This window comes from Manduca sexta, chromosome 18 (genome assembly GCF_014839805.1).
Source record: "Manduca sexta isolate Smith_Timp_Sample1 chromosome 18, JHU_Msex_v1.0, whole genome shotgun sequence".
NCBI lineage: Eukaryota > Metazoa > Arthropoda > Insecta > Lepidoptera > Sphingidae > Manduca > Manduca sexta.
In genome coordinates, this window is record NC_051132.1 from 3,493,463 (window position 1) to 3,507,227 (window position 13,765).

Here is a 13,765-nt window from a genome sequence, read left to right on the forward strand (position 1 = left end):
TACAAATATACTTATACAGCTTGCTTAAAAGTTTGTACGGAACTCTCAGTACGCGAGTGCAACTCGCACTTGTCTAGTTTTTAAGCATTAATTACCTACATAAATTATATTTAATCTACGTCATAAGCAGCTATATAAATAGGCGCGAATGCGTGTGGGACCTTCCTTTTTTCTATCTGTTCGAAATTCAAACGTATTCTTTTTTTTAATTTTTTTGGCAAGGGCGGTTTGAACGTATTCTTAAGCCCAGCATTTTAGACTCTGAACTGCGAAAAGTTTATGTGTATGGAGGCCGCAAATCCAGGATTTATTTGCCTTACCCTGTGGCTGTGCGTGTAGGTCACGCATACGTTCACCACTCGCCTTGCGATGATATTGGCAAGTCATCTATGGTATAAACTAAGGCACTGTCAATAACACACGGAACTAGGTGACAGAAGGACGGTATAAGGAAAATTATTTCACACAAGACTAAAATAAATATGTCCGTTATAGTAATGGACTTAGATCAGACCTCGGCATGAAGTCCACAATAATCAGCAGTAATTCTAAATTAGGAGTGTAAGTTAAGTTCTATATACGTCAAATGATTTACATCATCATCTCAGCCACAGGAAGTCCACTGCTGAACATAGCCTCCCCCAAGGATCTCCACGTCGACCTGTATATCGTCGACGTGTACATCACGTTATTTTATTGGCATGTCCTTGGAGATATTTTGATTGTGATCCAGGCTGGTGGTATTGGTAACTATTGAGCTTGAAAAACCATAAATCAAATAATTATTCTACCTTGATAGGATCACGGAAGGGCGAAGATGGCCTGGCAAATTAACAAATAACGTTACACTAATTTCGCACTTAACATAGTATTACTTCCATACAATCTAATTACCAGTATTTCCAATCTCGACAGACCGCAAACAAATTACACTCGAGAGCAAACTCGCAATCGAACTACGACCTCTCGTACATCTAATATCGATTCTAGAGAAAATAGCCTAGAGTGGATCCACACGAGCAGACCAATAAAACGCCTCTGGCAAGGGACAGGTCATCTTAAAATAGTGTCACATTGAACCAACACCTACCCCGATTGTCTAGTCTGACTAGCAACATCACTTAACAATAAGTGGTAACTATACTATATCGCTCCTTATCGAAATTTACTCTATCAAAGAGTAAGTATATAATTACAAATAAAATATAATAGGCGTAGTACATACCTGATGTAAAACTAGCTAAGGTAGCTAGCTAAGCTAAACCCTATAATATAGATAAACCCTATATTATAGAGTTTACCTTAGCTACGTATAAATTCGTATAAATACCTACATGGCAATGCATCGAAATTCGAAACGATGATTCGTAATTCAAATTTCGAAACAATAAAAAAGTTTTTAAAATGTACTCCACAAGTTGTCAATAGATCTTATTTAGAATCCTATTTTGAATTTAATTGAATGATCATAGGTCACCTGTACGACATAATGGATATCCCGACAATTGCATTAACCGGTCCATGCCGGAATAGCTCCGTTATATAACGTGTTCGCATTTATTACCGGGGATAGTAGTGTAGAAAGAACTTCATTATTGCAAATGCGTAGGGCTGCTATGCGGCCGGATGTTCCAGTTTTCAAGACGCAGGTGTGTTCCGCATAGAGGTTTTTATGTATTTCCGGATGAAGCAAAATTTTTTAATGAGCTTTATAATTAACGCAGGAATATACTTTTGATAGATAGTGTCTGATATCCATCTATACGGGGTTTTAAAAACTATGGACCCCTGATGGCATTAACTGGCCATTTTACACAAATTAATTATCGGGCTAGGCTAATAAAAAAAAGTTTTTATAGGTCTCTTTTTCTGTTAGGTAATTAAGTAACATACACCAATATAACAAACAAAAACCAAGTTACGATTGAAATCACACACATATTTGGCATTGGTGAAAAGTAAAAAAGAAAGATACTATATTTCTATTGAAACGAATAGATATTCATGGAATACGTAATAATTTGAACCAATATTAAAATTAGAACCTGCGCCCATAGTTTTCTCAACCAGTCCAGGCTGCGCAAACTGCCAGCTGCCTTTGTCTGATAAATTTGTAACTATCGTCTATTCTATATTCATTTGTTTCGACTTTCGACTTCTATTTAACAAAAAAAAATATCTAATGATAATTAACGTATATTTCAAAATAATACTCGAATAAAGTAAATAACTCAACATCTAAGTCGCAGAAAATCTGTCGATAGTGTTTTTACACTATCTTTTTTTACACTAGCCTTTTGGCTATACAAAAAATAGCTGACTAATTTTCGGCTACAGGAAATACAAAACATATAAGTACTTAACAGCTCCTAATAGTTGTTGATATAAAACACTTTTACTACAAAAAATGCACATATTAATACTATGTTATATATAATAATAACATATTTACAGAATGAAAACATTGAATGTAAACAATTTTATGCCCACTTATCTCTATTTTAAATTAGTGTAGTTTACAGACCTTTGGGAAATTGATTTCCAAAGAAGGTAGGTACTATTCTTTGATAACATTTTATTTTTTTCAGTAATTTTACCGTCCCCTTTCCTACAACTTTGCCAAAATCATCAACGATGGGGCTACAATCTAAAAATTGAATTGATTAAAATACTTATAACATTATAATGAAATAAATAAACTTTATTTGGGAAAAACGGATAGTATGACCATATGATAGGTACGTGAAGTATTTATAACAATGAACAAGGAAATATTCGTGAACAATTAGTACCTACGTATTGCCAAATGTCGAGGCTTCAAATTAGTTGCAATAAACTATAGCTGGTCTACTTATACAAACAGAATTGAATTTATGTGAAAATAAGGCGTACAATGTTTACGTATATAATTTCTGCTCAATAACTAAGTTCGCGCTAAATAATATAACAAAACTTTCGTTCAAGTGTGCTGACCCTAACTAAAATTAAAATTGCAAGTCTATTACGGTGCTCCGGCTTATATTTTTGTACTAAAAAAACTCACCTTGGTGGCAGAAAACTCTGTTTCTACTGTTTACTGTTCTGTTTCACCTAAAACATCACTTCCACGGAAAAAATACAATGCACTTATAATCTTCGGAGAATAACACAGTGGCGCGAAAAATCACGAATAAAGTTCCAAATTCAAACAGCCCACACAGTATGAAAGTTTTCTATTTCTTATTTATTCAAACAGTTCTTCGATGCCTTAACAACAATTCGACAATTAAATAAACGCGTAATCGACATGCACTCGCGCTGAATTACAATACTACAATGCGTACGTAAACAATCCAGTGTTGTGACCGCGGTTGTGGCGCGAACCTCTCGTATATCGAACGTACGTATTTCAATAACAGCGCCATCTCTATTCTGTGTAAAATAATAAATACTTAATTTTTATCGTATGAGTTTAATACATGTTCCGAAATCAATATCGATAATTCAGTCACCCAAATAAGTAGCTGATTAAATTCAAAACATACAGTCGCTTATACACGGTTGTATTAGGACCGAAAAAAATTTCTTCACAAAAATAAAATAATACTTCACATAAAGAAAAACGTAAAAACACGTAGACACTGTAGGCATCAGGATATCACTAATATTATAGGTAGTTATTATCGTAGTAGTAGAGATGATTTAATAGTACTACCTGCAGGTTCACCAATAGTCTTATATTTAGTCAAAGGTTATCTTAAAGTAATTTAAAGAAAACATCAGTATTTCAGCTTTATTTATTCCCATAAAATGTAATTTTAATATATCAAAATAGTGGTTATAATATTTAAATAACACCCAATGGCTGTTATAATAAGTAATAGAAAGAATTACCTACAACATTGATTTACACAGAATAAAAAGAGAAAGGACAGTTTTGGTAGTTGTGAAATCTTACACTATGTCCACATGAGCATTACTCAAAAAATTACGATAATTTTCGTTATGGAAGAGCCACAAAAATAAAGTTGTTATAATTACGGAGCTAATTCAAATTTCGAATCCACTTAAAATGTCTTGATCTTTTGGAATGTATTCAATAATATTGAAATTCAAAACATATTACAGCCTCTGTTAATAATGAAATAAAAGATTAAATATTTTATTAATCTCAGTTGTAGGTATAAAATACTGTCACTAAGAAAAATATGTACAATTATTATAAATGTATTATAATATAATCATTTGAAATCATTGTTGAGTGACCCAACAATTATAATGAATTGTATTAAAATATTGTAGGTATTTGTCTGTTTGCAACCGTCAATAATGATTATAAGTTGGCGGTGCTTTTCTATTTCGCATTGCGGAATTTACTTATACCCATAATTTTAAATGATCATGTAAAATGCGATATAATCATATATTACGTATTGGTTAAATATGGCCAACCTTATATTTATGGCCTGTACCATAGATCTGGTATTATAGTAGTATTTCTCCTAGTAACATATATAAATAGATCAATAAGTACTTACATTCAAAGTTTTACCAGGTTACGGAAAAATCGTAGCATAATTTAAACAATTCAAATTGAAGCAAATACAGTTCCAAATATTAAGACTAATAAAATTGTAAGGATCAAAAATTTAGAAATCACAGCTTATTTTAAAATCTCTACGATCTATATACTAGTATAAGAACTTACGTAATATAATAAAATTCAGTCGGTTTTTTTTTTCAAAATGAACAGTGAAAGACTTTTTATGTCAACGTAAATTGTAATATAAAATCATACTGAATTCTCTATTATCGATCAGTTGTAACATTTGCTTTTATCTCTATTTCTCGATAAAACAACATAAACTATAACATTTGAGGTGTAAAACTTATTTTTATTTGGTGAATTCGAGGAGGCGCCACTCGGCACAGGTCCTGCTTTCCTTATGGTCCATTGTGTTAAAATGTTTTTGCAAGTCATCCCAATCTTTAGTCATGATATTGCAGAAGCCACAGTGAAACTCGCCAGAAGCCGCCTGTAATTATAAGAAATCATAATATATGCGAACGAACTAGTACAAACAAGTGCATCCATGGACTTAAAAGTATATTTATATTATAATACCATGCCGCTGGTAAGTACGTACTTGTGTTATTGTTAAAAACATGCTATAGTAGTTCGACCTAACTAGTAGTGTCAAGTGAGCCAATCAGAAGCCAGCTCTAAGTATTTTGTTACCATTGCCATGTTTAAGTTGGTGCGCCAGCGCAGGTTAGTTAGCCAATAATTCCACCTGTTCGGCTCAATTCCCTTGCCCGTTGCGAGATTACTGTTTTCTCCAAAAATAAGAATGTCTTTACAACCTCACAATCATTTGCAATGACTTTGGTCGACGTTATATTTGGACTACATTGTACTTCCATTAGTTTCTTACTGTGCTAGAAAAAAATTAATAAACGAACCTGTCTAATAAAATCGGTATCCCACGACGTGATAACTTGAACATTGTCCATCGCCGACATATGATGGTGCCTCGTTCTGTGTACCTCGATCACAACTGACTCGTCGATCAAATCCTCATCACAAAGAAAGCACTTCAAATAACCTTCCAAACTTTTCCCCAAGAAACACATACTCTTATAAGTTATAACGAATTTGTTATTAATTATGAAATGCTGGAAAATTATGTTTTCGACCAATATCAATGATTTTACATAAGATTTCTGTGGTACTTTTATGAGTTTAGTCTTCGATTTTGACGCCGATGTATCTCCTGTAAGAGTTTTGGCCAATAGTTTTCTATGTACATTGCCAGCTACATGCTCCTTTAAGCTTTTTAAATCGATGGGCACTGTCGAGTGGCATATGTTGCAAGTGGCGACACGTTGGAAACTGTTGAATGTAATGTTGTGTTCGATGGCCCAGTCCTTCAACTCTTCCACGGTCATAGCACTGTCAGACCTCGAGCGACTGCGATTGCGTGGCTTCGGCTTCAGTCTCGTGCGTGTCGTCTCCGCATGGCGCGCATGACTCGCGGCATATCTCGCTGCCGCCGCTTCCCTGTCAAGTTCAGCTTCTAGTTTCGCAGCTGCCTCGAACGCATCACGTTCTTTCCTAGCCGCAATTTCTTGCGCAATTGAAATAACTTTATGTTCATCAATGTGCGCATCGATCACATCGGAAAGAAACTCGATACTTCTGAAGCACACATTACAAACAGCAGTTCCCTTTATCAAATCGATGTCAATGTTGTTATTCTCGAATCTCGTTAACGACTCTAATATTTCCGTTTCGGCTCCTGCTTGTTCGATTTCATTATATACCTGGAGTCGTTTTTTGTGGATCTTCAGTAGATAATGATGGTGGAGATCTTCCAAATGCGATGACGCATCTTCGACCCTTATACTCCTCTCGCATAGAATACAACGCATTTTTGAAAAGTTCACTCTGACGATGAATGATGACGCTTTTAAGAAATGGCAAATCAGGTATTCATATTCGTTTGATACGACTCTACCTATCAACGGTCTTTGAGTGTCTACTGCAGGGGTGATAGGCCGGAGAGGTCGCTTTCTCAATGCATCTGTAAGCATTGCTTTTGATTTTTCATGTTTGTTATCGGCTAGCTGATTTTTGGGTCTAGGTTTATTAACTGGGGCTGGCGCTGGACCTGGGGTTCGCCCCGTAGGTACCACCGCTGCCACGGGTGGACCGGTAGGCGCGGGCAGAGCGGCAGGCGCAACTTTAGCGGGAAGTGAGGGCAAAGCGGGCGGCGCGGCCGGAGCGGACGAGCACATTTGCTTATGCTCCGGCGTGTTAAAATGCGATGCGATCAGCGTCATTGTCAATATTTTATTGCATGGAAGGCAATGAATTGAGTTATCGTCGATCTGTTGGAGAAAAACAATAATTACGAATCATATAAAAATAATAATTGACTTTTTCTGGTAGTAGGATAAACAAAAAAACAATCAAAAATAAAACACCACTAAACTCCAAATATAGTATGGAGGCACTATTCCGTCAATGGGGTCCGTCTTTTTGCAATTACGGTTGTTCTAATTCAAGAAGGGCTTTGATACCATATAATATGGCTGATTAGATAAATAGGGAATGTATTGACTATTTCACCTATTTAGTAATCAAACCTGTGCTTTGATTGGAGCGGTCGTAATTGCAAAAATACGCATATGTCCCTGTAGACAGAATAGGGCCTCTTGACTATACATTAAAAATGCAGCATACCTTCCTATAGATGATGCCCCAAGTCCCAAACTCAGTTTTACATTGAACTAAATTGAGTTTATGGGACGTCTCACTTTTATGTATATCCAAATTATCAAATTCAGTGTTGCACAGCACGCATGTTTCGTCTATAATACCGTTCCAAGCTTTGTCACTTATTACTAAGTTTTCAAAAGCCACAATGTTGTCTCCAATGCGTCTAAGTAACATTGCTCCTTTTGTACTGATATGCTGTGGGTCTTCAATATGGACACTTACTTTGGCAGCAGTGTTTAACAATAAATTGCAAAACTCACAGAAGTAACCGTTTTTAACCTGCAACAAATTACTATCTTATATTGTGTTTTACAACTAGATAAATGAGATAGATCGTCATGACTGCCTGTAAATAGCAAAACACCAATAAATTATTGCAAGGCAATACTTTTATATCAGTACTACCTTTTGCTTGCAGCTCAACCTGTGTGAAAAAGTATTTCCAGGATAAAAGTCTCGCTTTATATTTATTTATTTATTTATCATCAGACAAGCAGTTATAACAAACTGAAAAGCGTCTGTATCTTGTTAATCACTAATTATTTCTTAAATTCGCATTTTTATTTTCCTGAGCTAAAAAGAAGGCTACAGCACTCGGGAGCAATGCTTCATATAAATGAAAAAAAAATTCAAATTCTGTTTTAAATACTGAGATTAGCATATTCAAAAAAACAAACTTCAGCTTTATATATTAGTATAGATATAAAACTAAAACTTAATATTCAAATCATATGCATATAGAATTTACTATTATGCACACAAAACATCTATTACTAAATTAATTCAGAATACTTTTACACATCCAGGTGCCACCACAAGTTGTGCCAGACAACTTTGAATTATAAAGCACTGGGTAGCACCGTGAACAAAAGATAGTTGTTTGTAGAATATACTACCTACATACCTTTCTAATTCGGCTATCTTTAAACTTTTCCACATATCCTGTATTATTTAACTTGTTCCTATGGTCTGGGTTCAACATGTGACCATCCAGAATCATTGCACACTTAAAGTAACTCTCACACACCAGGCAATATGAATCCACATGACCCTGGAGGATGGCATGTCTTGACAGCTTGGACTCCATGGTTGCTGAAAATGTTTATTCTGATACAGGAGTTTTCAACATCACTCAGAAAAAAAAATTATAAAGGGACCAAATCACAATTCCTGTATGACTCATAGTTCTGACTTCAATTGTTAACAATATAATATTAAAAATGTTAAGTGTAATGAACAATGTATTCGAAGGGGCCTGTATTTAGAATACAATATATATAACAAACTGCTAAAGGTTTCTTCCTTAATTTTATACACACTATTATTTAAAAATAGTACATATTAAAAAAAAAAGAAAACTGCAAGAAACAACACCTTATATTGCAAAGTATAGTTAAAAAAATGTTGCAATAATATTCCTAACACAGCAGCACTCATATTTATCCTATAAAAGTCCAATTGTTATCATAATTCTTTCACCAATACTACTGTAGTAATCTAGAGACCAATAAGTCAAAGGCAGCAAATTTTTTGATCACCAATTTGGAATGTACTTTAAATAAACTTTCTTCTTATCTAGGGTTCATATCTACACCAATAAGAAATGCATTTTGTTGTTTCGTAAACAGCAACAAGAATAATAAGATACTTAATCTAGTTAACCATGTAATATAATAATAGAGCTGAATGCCTTTTCTGACCTACTGTGACATTGATCACCAGGGCAGTATAGGAAACTACACCATTTTTGAGAGCTTTGGGCTATATGGCTACTGCCATATAATGTCAAGAAGAAAATTTTATGTGTACAATATCACAGGCAATGGTTAGTTTAGAAATAAATATAACAACCCCATAAAATCATGCTGACTGCCTAGGTGGCATAGTTGTACTGAATGTGCGGTACAGCAGCGCTTTGAGGTCCTGGGTTCGAAACCTGGGTCGAATAAAGTGATATTTGAGTTTTTCTGATCAGTAGCAGCCCGGAGTCTGGAATTTGTGCTGGATATTGGTGATAGGCTCGCCTCCTATCACATCACAGGATGAATTACCACTTGGCGAAAAGTGGGAACCTGGGTAGTGCCTCTGCACATACCCCTTCGGGGATAAATGTGCGGTATGTGTAAAAATAAATTCAAAATATAACTTTCCTGAAGCCTATTCACCTTACTACGCACTGAAAAGCCTATACCACATTGACCGGAATGTAAACCAGCAAAAAATTCGTTTGTATGGTTTCAACATGCCTTCCATGACTTACCAATAGCAAGTTGCACATTTTTACATAAAAATATTCCCTTTTTAGCCCTATTGATGAAGACAGTGAAATGGATTCCTTAATAATTTATTGTTATAAACGTAGTTTTTGTTACCTATTTTCTTGTTACATTCTAAAACACTATCTATATTCATGAACTATACATAATTGCCATGTATATTCGTGCAAGAAAAATCAGAACGAAAAATGATGACAATTGCATTATTATAGAATTGTATATAATGGATTATTTACCAATACGGAGTCCCCTTTCCAACACTGTTGCCCAGTTCTTAAATTATTCTGTTCCTGCCTACTAATAGAAATAACATAAAAAAGTAGGTATTTCTAAATTTAAAATTAATATACGTAATGCACACTACACTCTCTAAGACGATAATGATTGAAAAAATATAACAAGTCCCGACACAACATTACAAGGTGTTTATCGCAACTGATTCACCATAATTTGTTCTCAAAGGAAAAAGCAATTTACTGCTTGCAAAAATTTAATTTGGTAAGTTCCCTAGCTATAGACAATACCTATCTATTATAGACGTAGTGCGTACATTGATGGCTGATGGTACCTTATTGCTTTGTTCCAAGTCCAACATTTCTATACATTTCGCATTAGAAATATTTAATATTTCCTATGCAAAATGTATAAAAAAGAAATAAAATATTTTTTTGGGAAAATAAACGTCTTTATCCGTAATATTCAATTAAAACGAATATGGGGTTCTATATTAGGAAGACCAACGGAATCGAAAACAACCGTTTTTAGATTTTTTGTCTGTCGTATATGTTTGTACACTCATGACAGGAAAACTACTGTATGGAATTAGATGCAGTTTTCACCGATGTATTGCTATTGGTTTACCTTAAAATATAAGCCCTTTAAATATACAAAATCAGTTAAATTACAAGACTGTATTTGTTTTTTTTTTCACTTATAGAAAGCTGGTGTAGGCTACTTTATGTCCCATAAATATATAAAGCGCGATTTTTATGCCGGAAATCATTTTGGCAGGGCCGCGAGTAGACTAAAATTTCAAGTAGCTTCTGAAGATACGTTTTTTGGAGAGTGCACATTAATGTCTTATAATCCATATACTTATAAAATGTTTTTTGGAATGTAATTAGTGGTTTTTGTAATAATAAAAGAAGTTTATATAATTATAAATTTCATAAAAAAATAATAACTATATGAAAACCTTTATTGTAGTTTTATTTATTATGTTTCAACATAGTGGTCATATTCTCTTTATGTTGTAGCTATTAACTGGACCTCTATTTGAGACTTGTAGAAAATGATGAATTTTTCCTGTACAGATTTGAATATGGATTTGACTCTACTTAATTTTTAATCAATATAAAGAAAGGATGTTTGCTTGGGATAATAAAAAAGTACTATTGAAAATTGGATTTATTTAGTCTTTCTTCTTTGACAACTTATTATCAATATAAAGCTCCAACTTATATAAAGTATATTTAACATACAGACATTGACTAAATATTGAAAGTGTAGCTCTTAAAAAGTATTAAAGTTTATTGTTATTCACTTTCCTGCAGCTGTTGCCAATGGATTTCTAAGAACTAAGATCACAGAGTCACCACGGAGAAACATTTTAGATATGAATTTGTCTTTATTCACTGCTTTCCCCTGAAACAGAAACATTACACAATATTATAATATAAATACTTTTTATTGTAACCAGTTTAAACAGAAAAACAAATAAAATACATTTTTTTAAATCCACAGGGTACAATGGATGGCCTTATGGCTACAAGTGATTTCTTCCAGAGAACTTTTGTATAGAAAGAAAATAAACTAAATACGAAAAGAAGACAGCATCAATCTCAGTTACAAAGTTATGTAAAATTTATTAATACCAATTTGCAAAATAAATTTTGATTCTTCATATAAGGAAAGGTGGCAGGAATTGGGTTATATGGACCTTTCGCTTCTAGTTTGTAGCAAACAAAATATAATTGACCCTCTAATCTAGGGTTAAGTTATATTCATGCAAGATTCTGATGCATAACTATAGGTTGTCCAGATAAGTTTGCTCGTAATGAGTAAACCACCAATTTCATTTTCTTCAGTAAATGCAACACCAAATGTCATTTCAATGCAACAATGTCTTCTGGTTATTGGAGTTTAGATTTGGAAATGTACTGTCCTGATAATATGATCTTATTGAGGCCCAATGAGTATTGTTATTTAATTTTGTTTTATGCTCCAACATAACCTCAACTATACTGTAAATTCTTTTTAAAAGCATTTTTAAAGGAATAGAAAGAATGAATGCAAGTACCTTTTTGCCTTTACCCGTTCGTGGCACTTCTGTCCACATTTCTTTTACATTTTCTAATACCATATTGCAGTGCCGGTCGAACGCCTTTACTCGACCCAACAATTTTTTGTTGTTCCGGCAATTGATCAGTACTTGTGTGTTGTTTTTAACGGACTGTGTAAGCACTGACAATGGTCCCGTACTAAATTCCTCTTCTTCAATCTTTGCCAATTCTTCTAAAGTCATCTCAGAGCGTGGTTTCGTTGTGGACGCCCTGCCGAGGTAAATTTGTCATTATATACAAACTTCTAACACAAAATAAATGAAGAAAATTGGTTAAATAGGCCAATACTTACATTTTGTACTATTATTTGTTGCTTTTAGTAGTAAATTATACTAAATACAAATACAAGATTTTAGACGCGCGGAAACAATCCACAGACCAAAGAGAAAAATAAACTAGATATAATCTGACGTTGTATTCTCTGTGAATTATAATGACAATTATATTCACAGACTGTAATATTTACCCAGAGTTACCAACTCCTAAAAAAAAATTGCCCTAAAGTCACGATAAAACATCCCCAAATAGCACTAAATGCAAATGCAAAAACTCCAAGGAAAGCCCTGTACTGTCAATGTTATTTTGTATGGTGTAGTGTATACCCAATGTATATACCTATCTAGGAATATAATTGAAATAAGTTCACGGTTTTATTAAAATTTAAAGGCCGAAGCCATGCCTGTACTTGTGAGGATCAAAGAGAATTATAATACAGCGTCTCAGAACAATGACAAACATTGTTCTGAGTAAGCATGGATAGTGAGTGAGGTGTATTTTTTAAATATTGCCTTATGCTTTGTAGAAAAACTTGAATGTATTGCGTTTTTAATCGTTTTTTGTTCAGTCAAACAGTAATACATGAAAACCATTTTTATGGCTCTGAAAATAGCCCTAATTGTTTTTGGGCCCTGAAAAAAGTCCACTACACTTATTTTAGCCCTAAATTTAGGGCTAAAAGCCCTAAGTTGGCAAGCCTGTATTTATCCGTTATAGTTTTGATTGCTCAACCTCCTTTTTTGACGGTTAACTATGGTTTTTCAGTTGCCAGTAAATCTATAATAATTATACAGTCGTGTATCAAGAAAAAAACAAAAAGAAAATACACATATTAAAAAAATGTATTACAATACATTGTATAATGCTATATTTACTAAATTGTATATTTTATCTTGAGACTTAAATTATGACGGTCTGTTCGCAATGATCCAGTCACAGCCCTTAAAATCTAGAGTTAATATGTTTATATCTAAATCCATACCTATGTATATGCTTTCGCTGCAGTTATATGATATCTTTTCTGAAATGGACAGTTTTTATTTATTTGTCCAGATGTCTTTACTACAAAAAAATCTATTTTTGAAATTGTCTGTTTAGGAAATTTCGAAAAATATCGAAAATATTGCCACCAAAAAGTACAGGAAGGGAAGGGGTTCCAAATATTATGGTCTTTCAACTTTCGAGACTTAGCGTGCCACCAAAAAAGAAGTGACAAAAAAGGGCCTGCTTGTTATTCTTAATGGATTCAAAGACATTTAATATATTTAGCTTTATTCTGTGTAACACTTAGGGTTAGTCTTACATTTAGGGTAGGTTCTCTACAAAGAGTTCTACGACTATACTGTTTAACGTCCTTGGTTAACTATGAGATGTATCGGGAGAGGTTGCCGTATGCGATATTAATTATTTTTAAATTAAAATACATTATTGGTTACTGGTGTTATATTTCATATACTTACGTCTTGATGGCCATCATTGTACACAATTAAAACCCGCCAAATTTGCCATGTAAGTGTATCGCGTTCCGGGATCAGTCTATGTTCGTATTTCCGGTACAAGCAGGCCAGCTTAATTGTGCAGACTGGCGAGGGTTAATTATCTTTCGTCTG

At 33.8% G+C, this 13,765-nt stretch overlaps 3 protein-coding genes across 3 annotated transcripts in view; all 3 read right to left on the reverse strand.

Moving 5' to 3' along the window:
* The window catches only part of LOC115444260 (protein phosphatase PP2A 55 kDa regulatory subunit), a 48,665-nt gene extending 45,331 nt beyond the window's left edge, over positions 1-3,334 (reverse strand). The window contains exon 1 of the mRNA XM_030169964.2: positions 3,044-3,334. The gene's annotated coding sequence lies outside the window, so the exon portion shown is untranslated. The remainder of the gene's footprint in view (positions 1-3,043) is intronic.
* Positions 3,335-3,762: 428 nt separating this feature from the next.
* On the reverse strand, positions 3,763-10,074 carry LOC115444264. Its single transcript, XM_030169974.2, has 5 exons — positions 9,774-10,074; positions 8,166-8,353; positions 7,226-7,540; positions 5,443-6,870; positions 3,763-5,015 (listed from the first exon to the last, which is right to left on the reverse strand). Exons 2-5 carry the CDS (start codon positions 8,346-8,348, stop codon positions 4,875-4,877), a joined length of 2,067 nt encoding a protein of 688 aa, XP_030025834.1. The 5' UTR covers positions 8,349-8,353; positions 9,774-10,074; the 3' UTR covers positions 3,763-4,874.
* An 855-nt stretch (positions 10,075-10,929) lies between these two features.
* Positions 10,930-12,356, reverse strand: LOC115444258 (probable small nuclear ribonucleoprotein Sm D2). Its single transcript, XM_030169959.2, has 3 exons — positions 12,172-12,356; positions 11,837-12,089; positions 10,930-11,181 (listed from the first exon to the last, which is right to left on the reverse strand). Coding segments are annotated over exons 1-3 (360 nt in total). The 5' UTR covers positions 12,174-12,356; the 3' UTR covers positions 10,930-11,076.
* Between the last annotated feature and the right edge of the window lie 1,409 nt (positions 12,357-13,765).

Bases quoted from the DNA above. Each gene is read 5' to 3' on its own strand.
- LOC115444264 (XM_030169974.2), bottom strand. From the start codon at position 8,348: ATGGAGTCCAAGCTGTCAAGACATGCCATCCTCCAGGGTCATGTGGAT. The intron at 6,871-7,225 runs GTATGCTGCATT...TTTCTCCAACAG, and splicing joins GGGGCATCATCTATAGGAAG to ATCGACGATAACTCAATTCA. The intron at 5,016-5,442 runs GTTCGTTTATTA...TTATAATTACAG, and splicing joins ATACCGATTTTATTAGACAG to GCGGCTTCTGGCGAGTTTCA.
- LOC115444258 (XM_030169959.2), bottom strand. The intron at 11,182-11,836 runs GTACTTGCATTC...TTTCTGTTTCAG, and splicing joins GAACGGGTAAAGGCAAAAAG to GGGAAAGCAGTGAATAAAGA.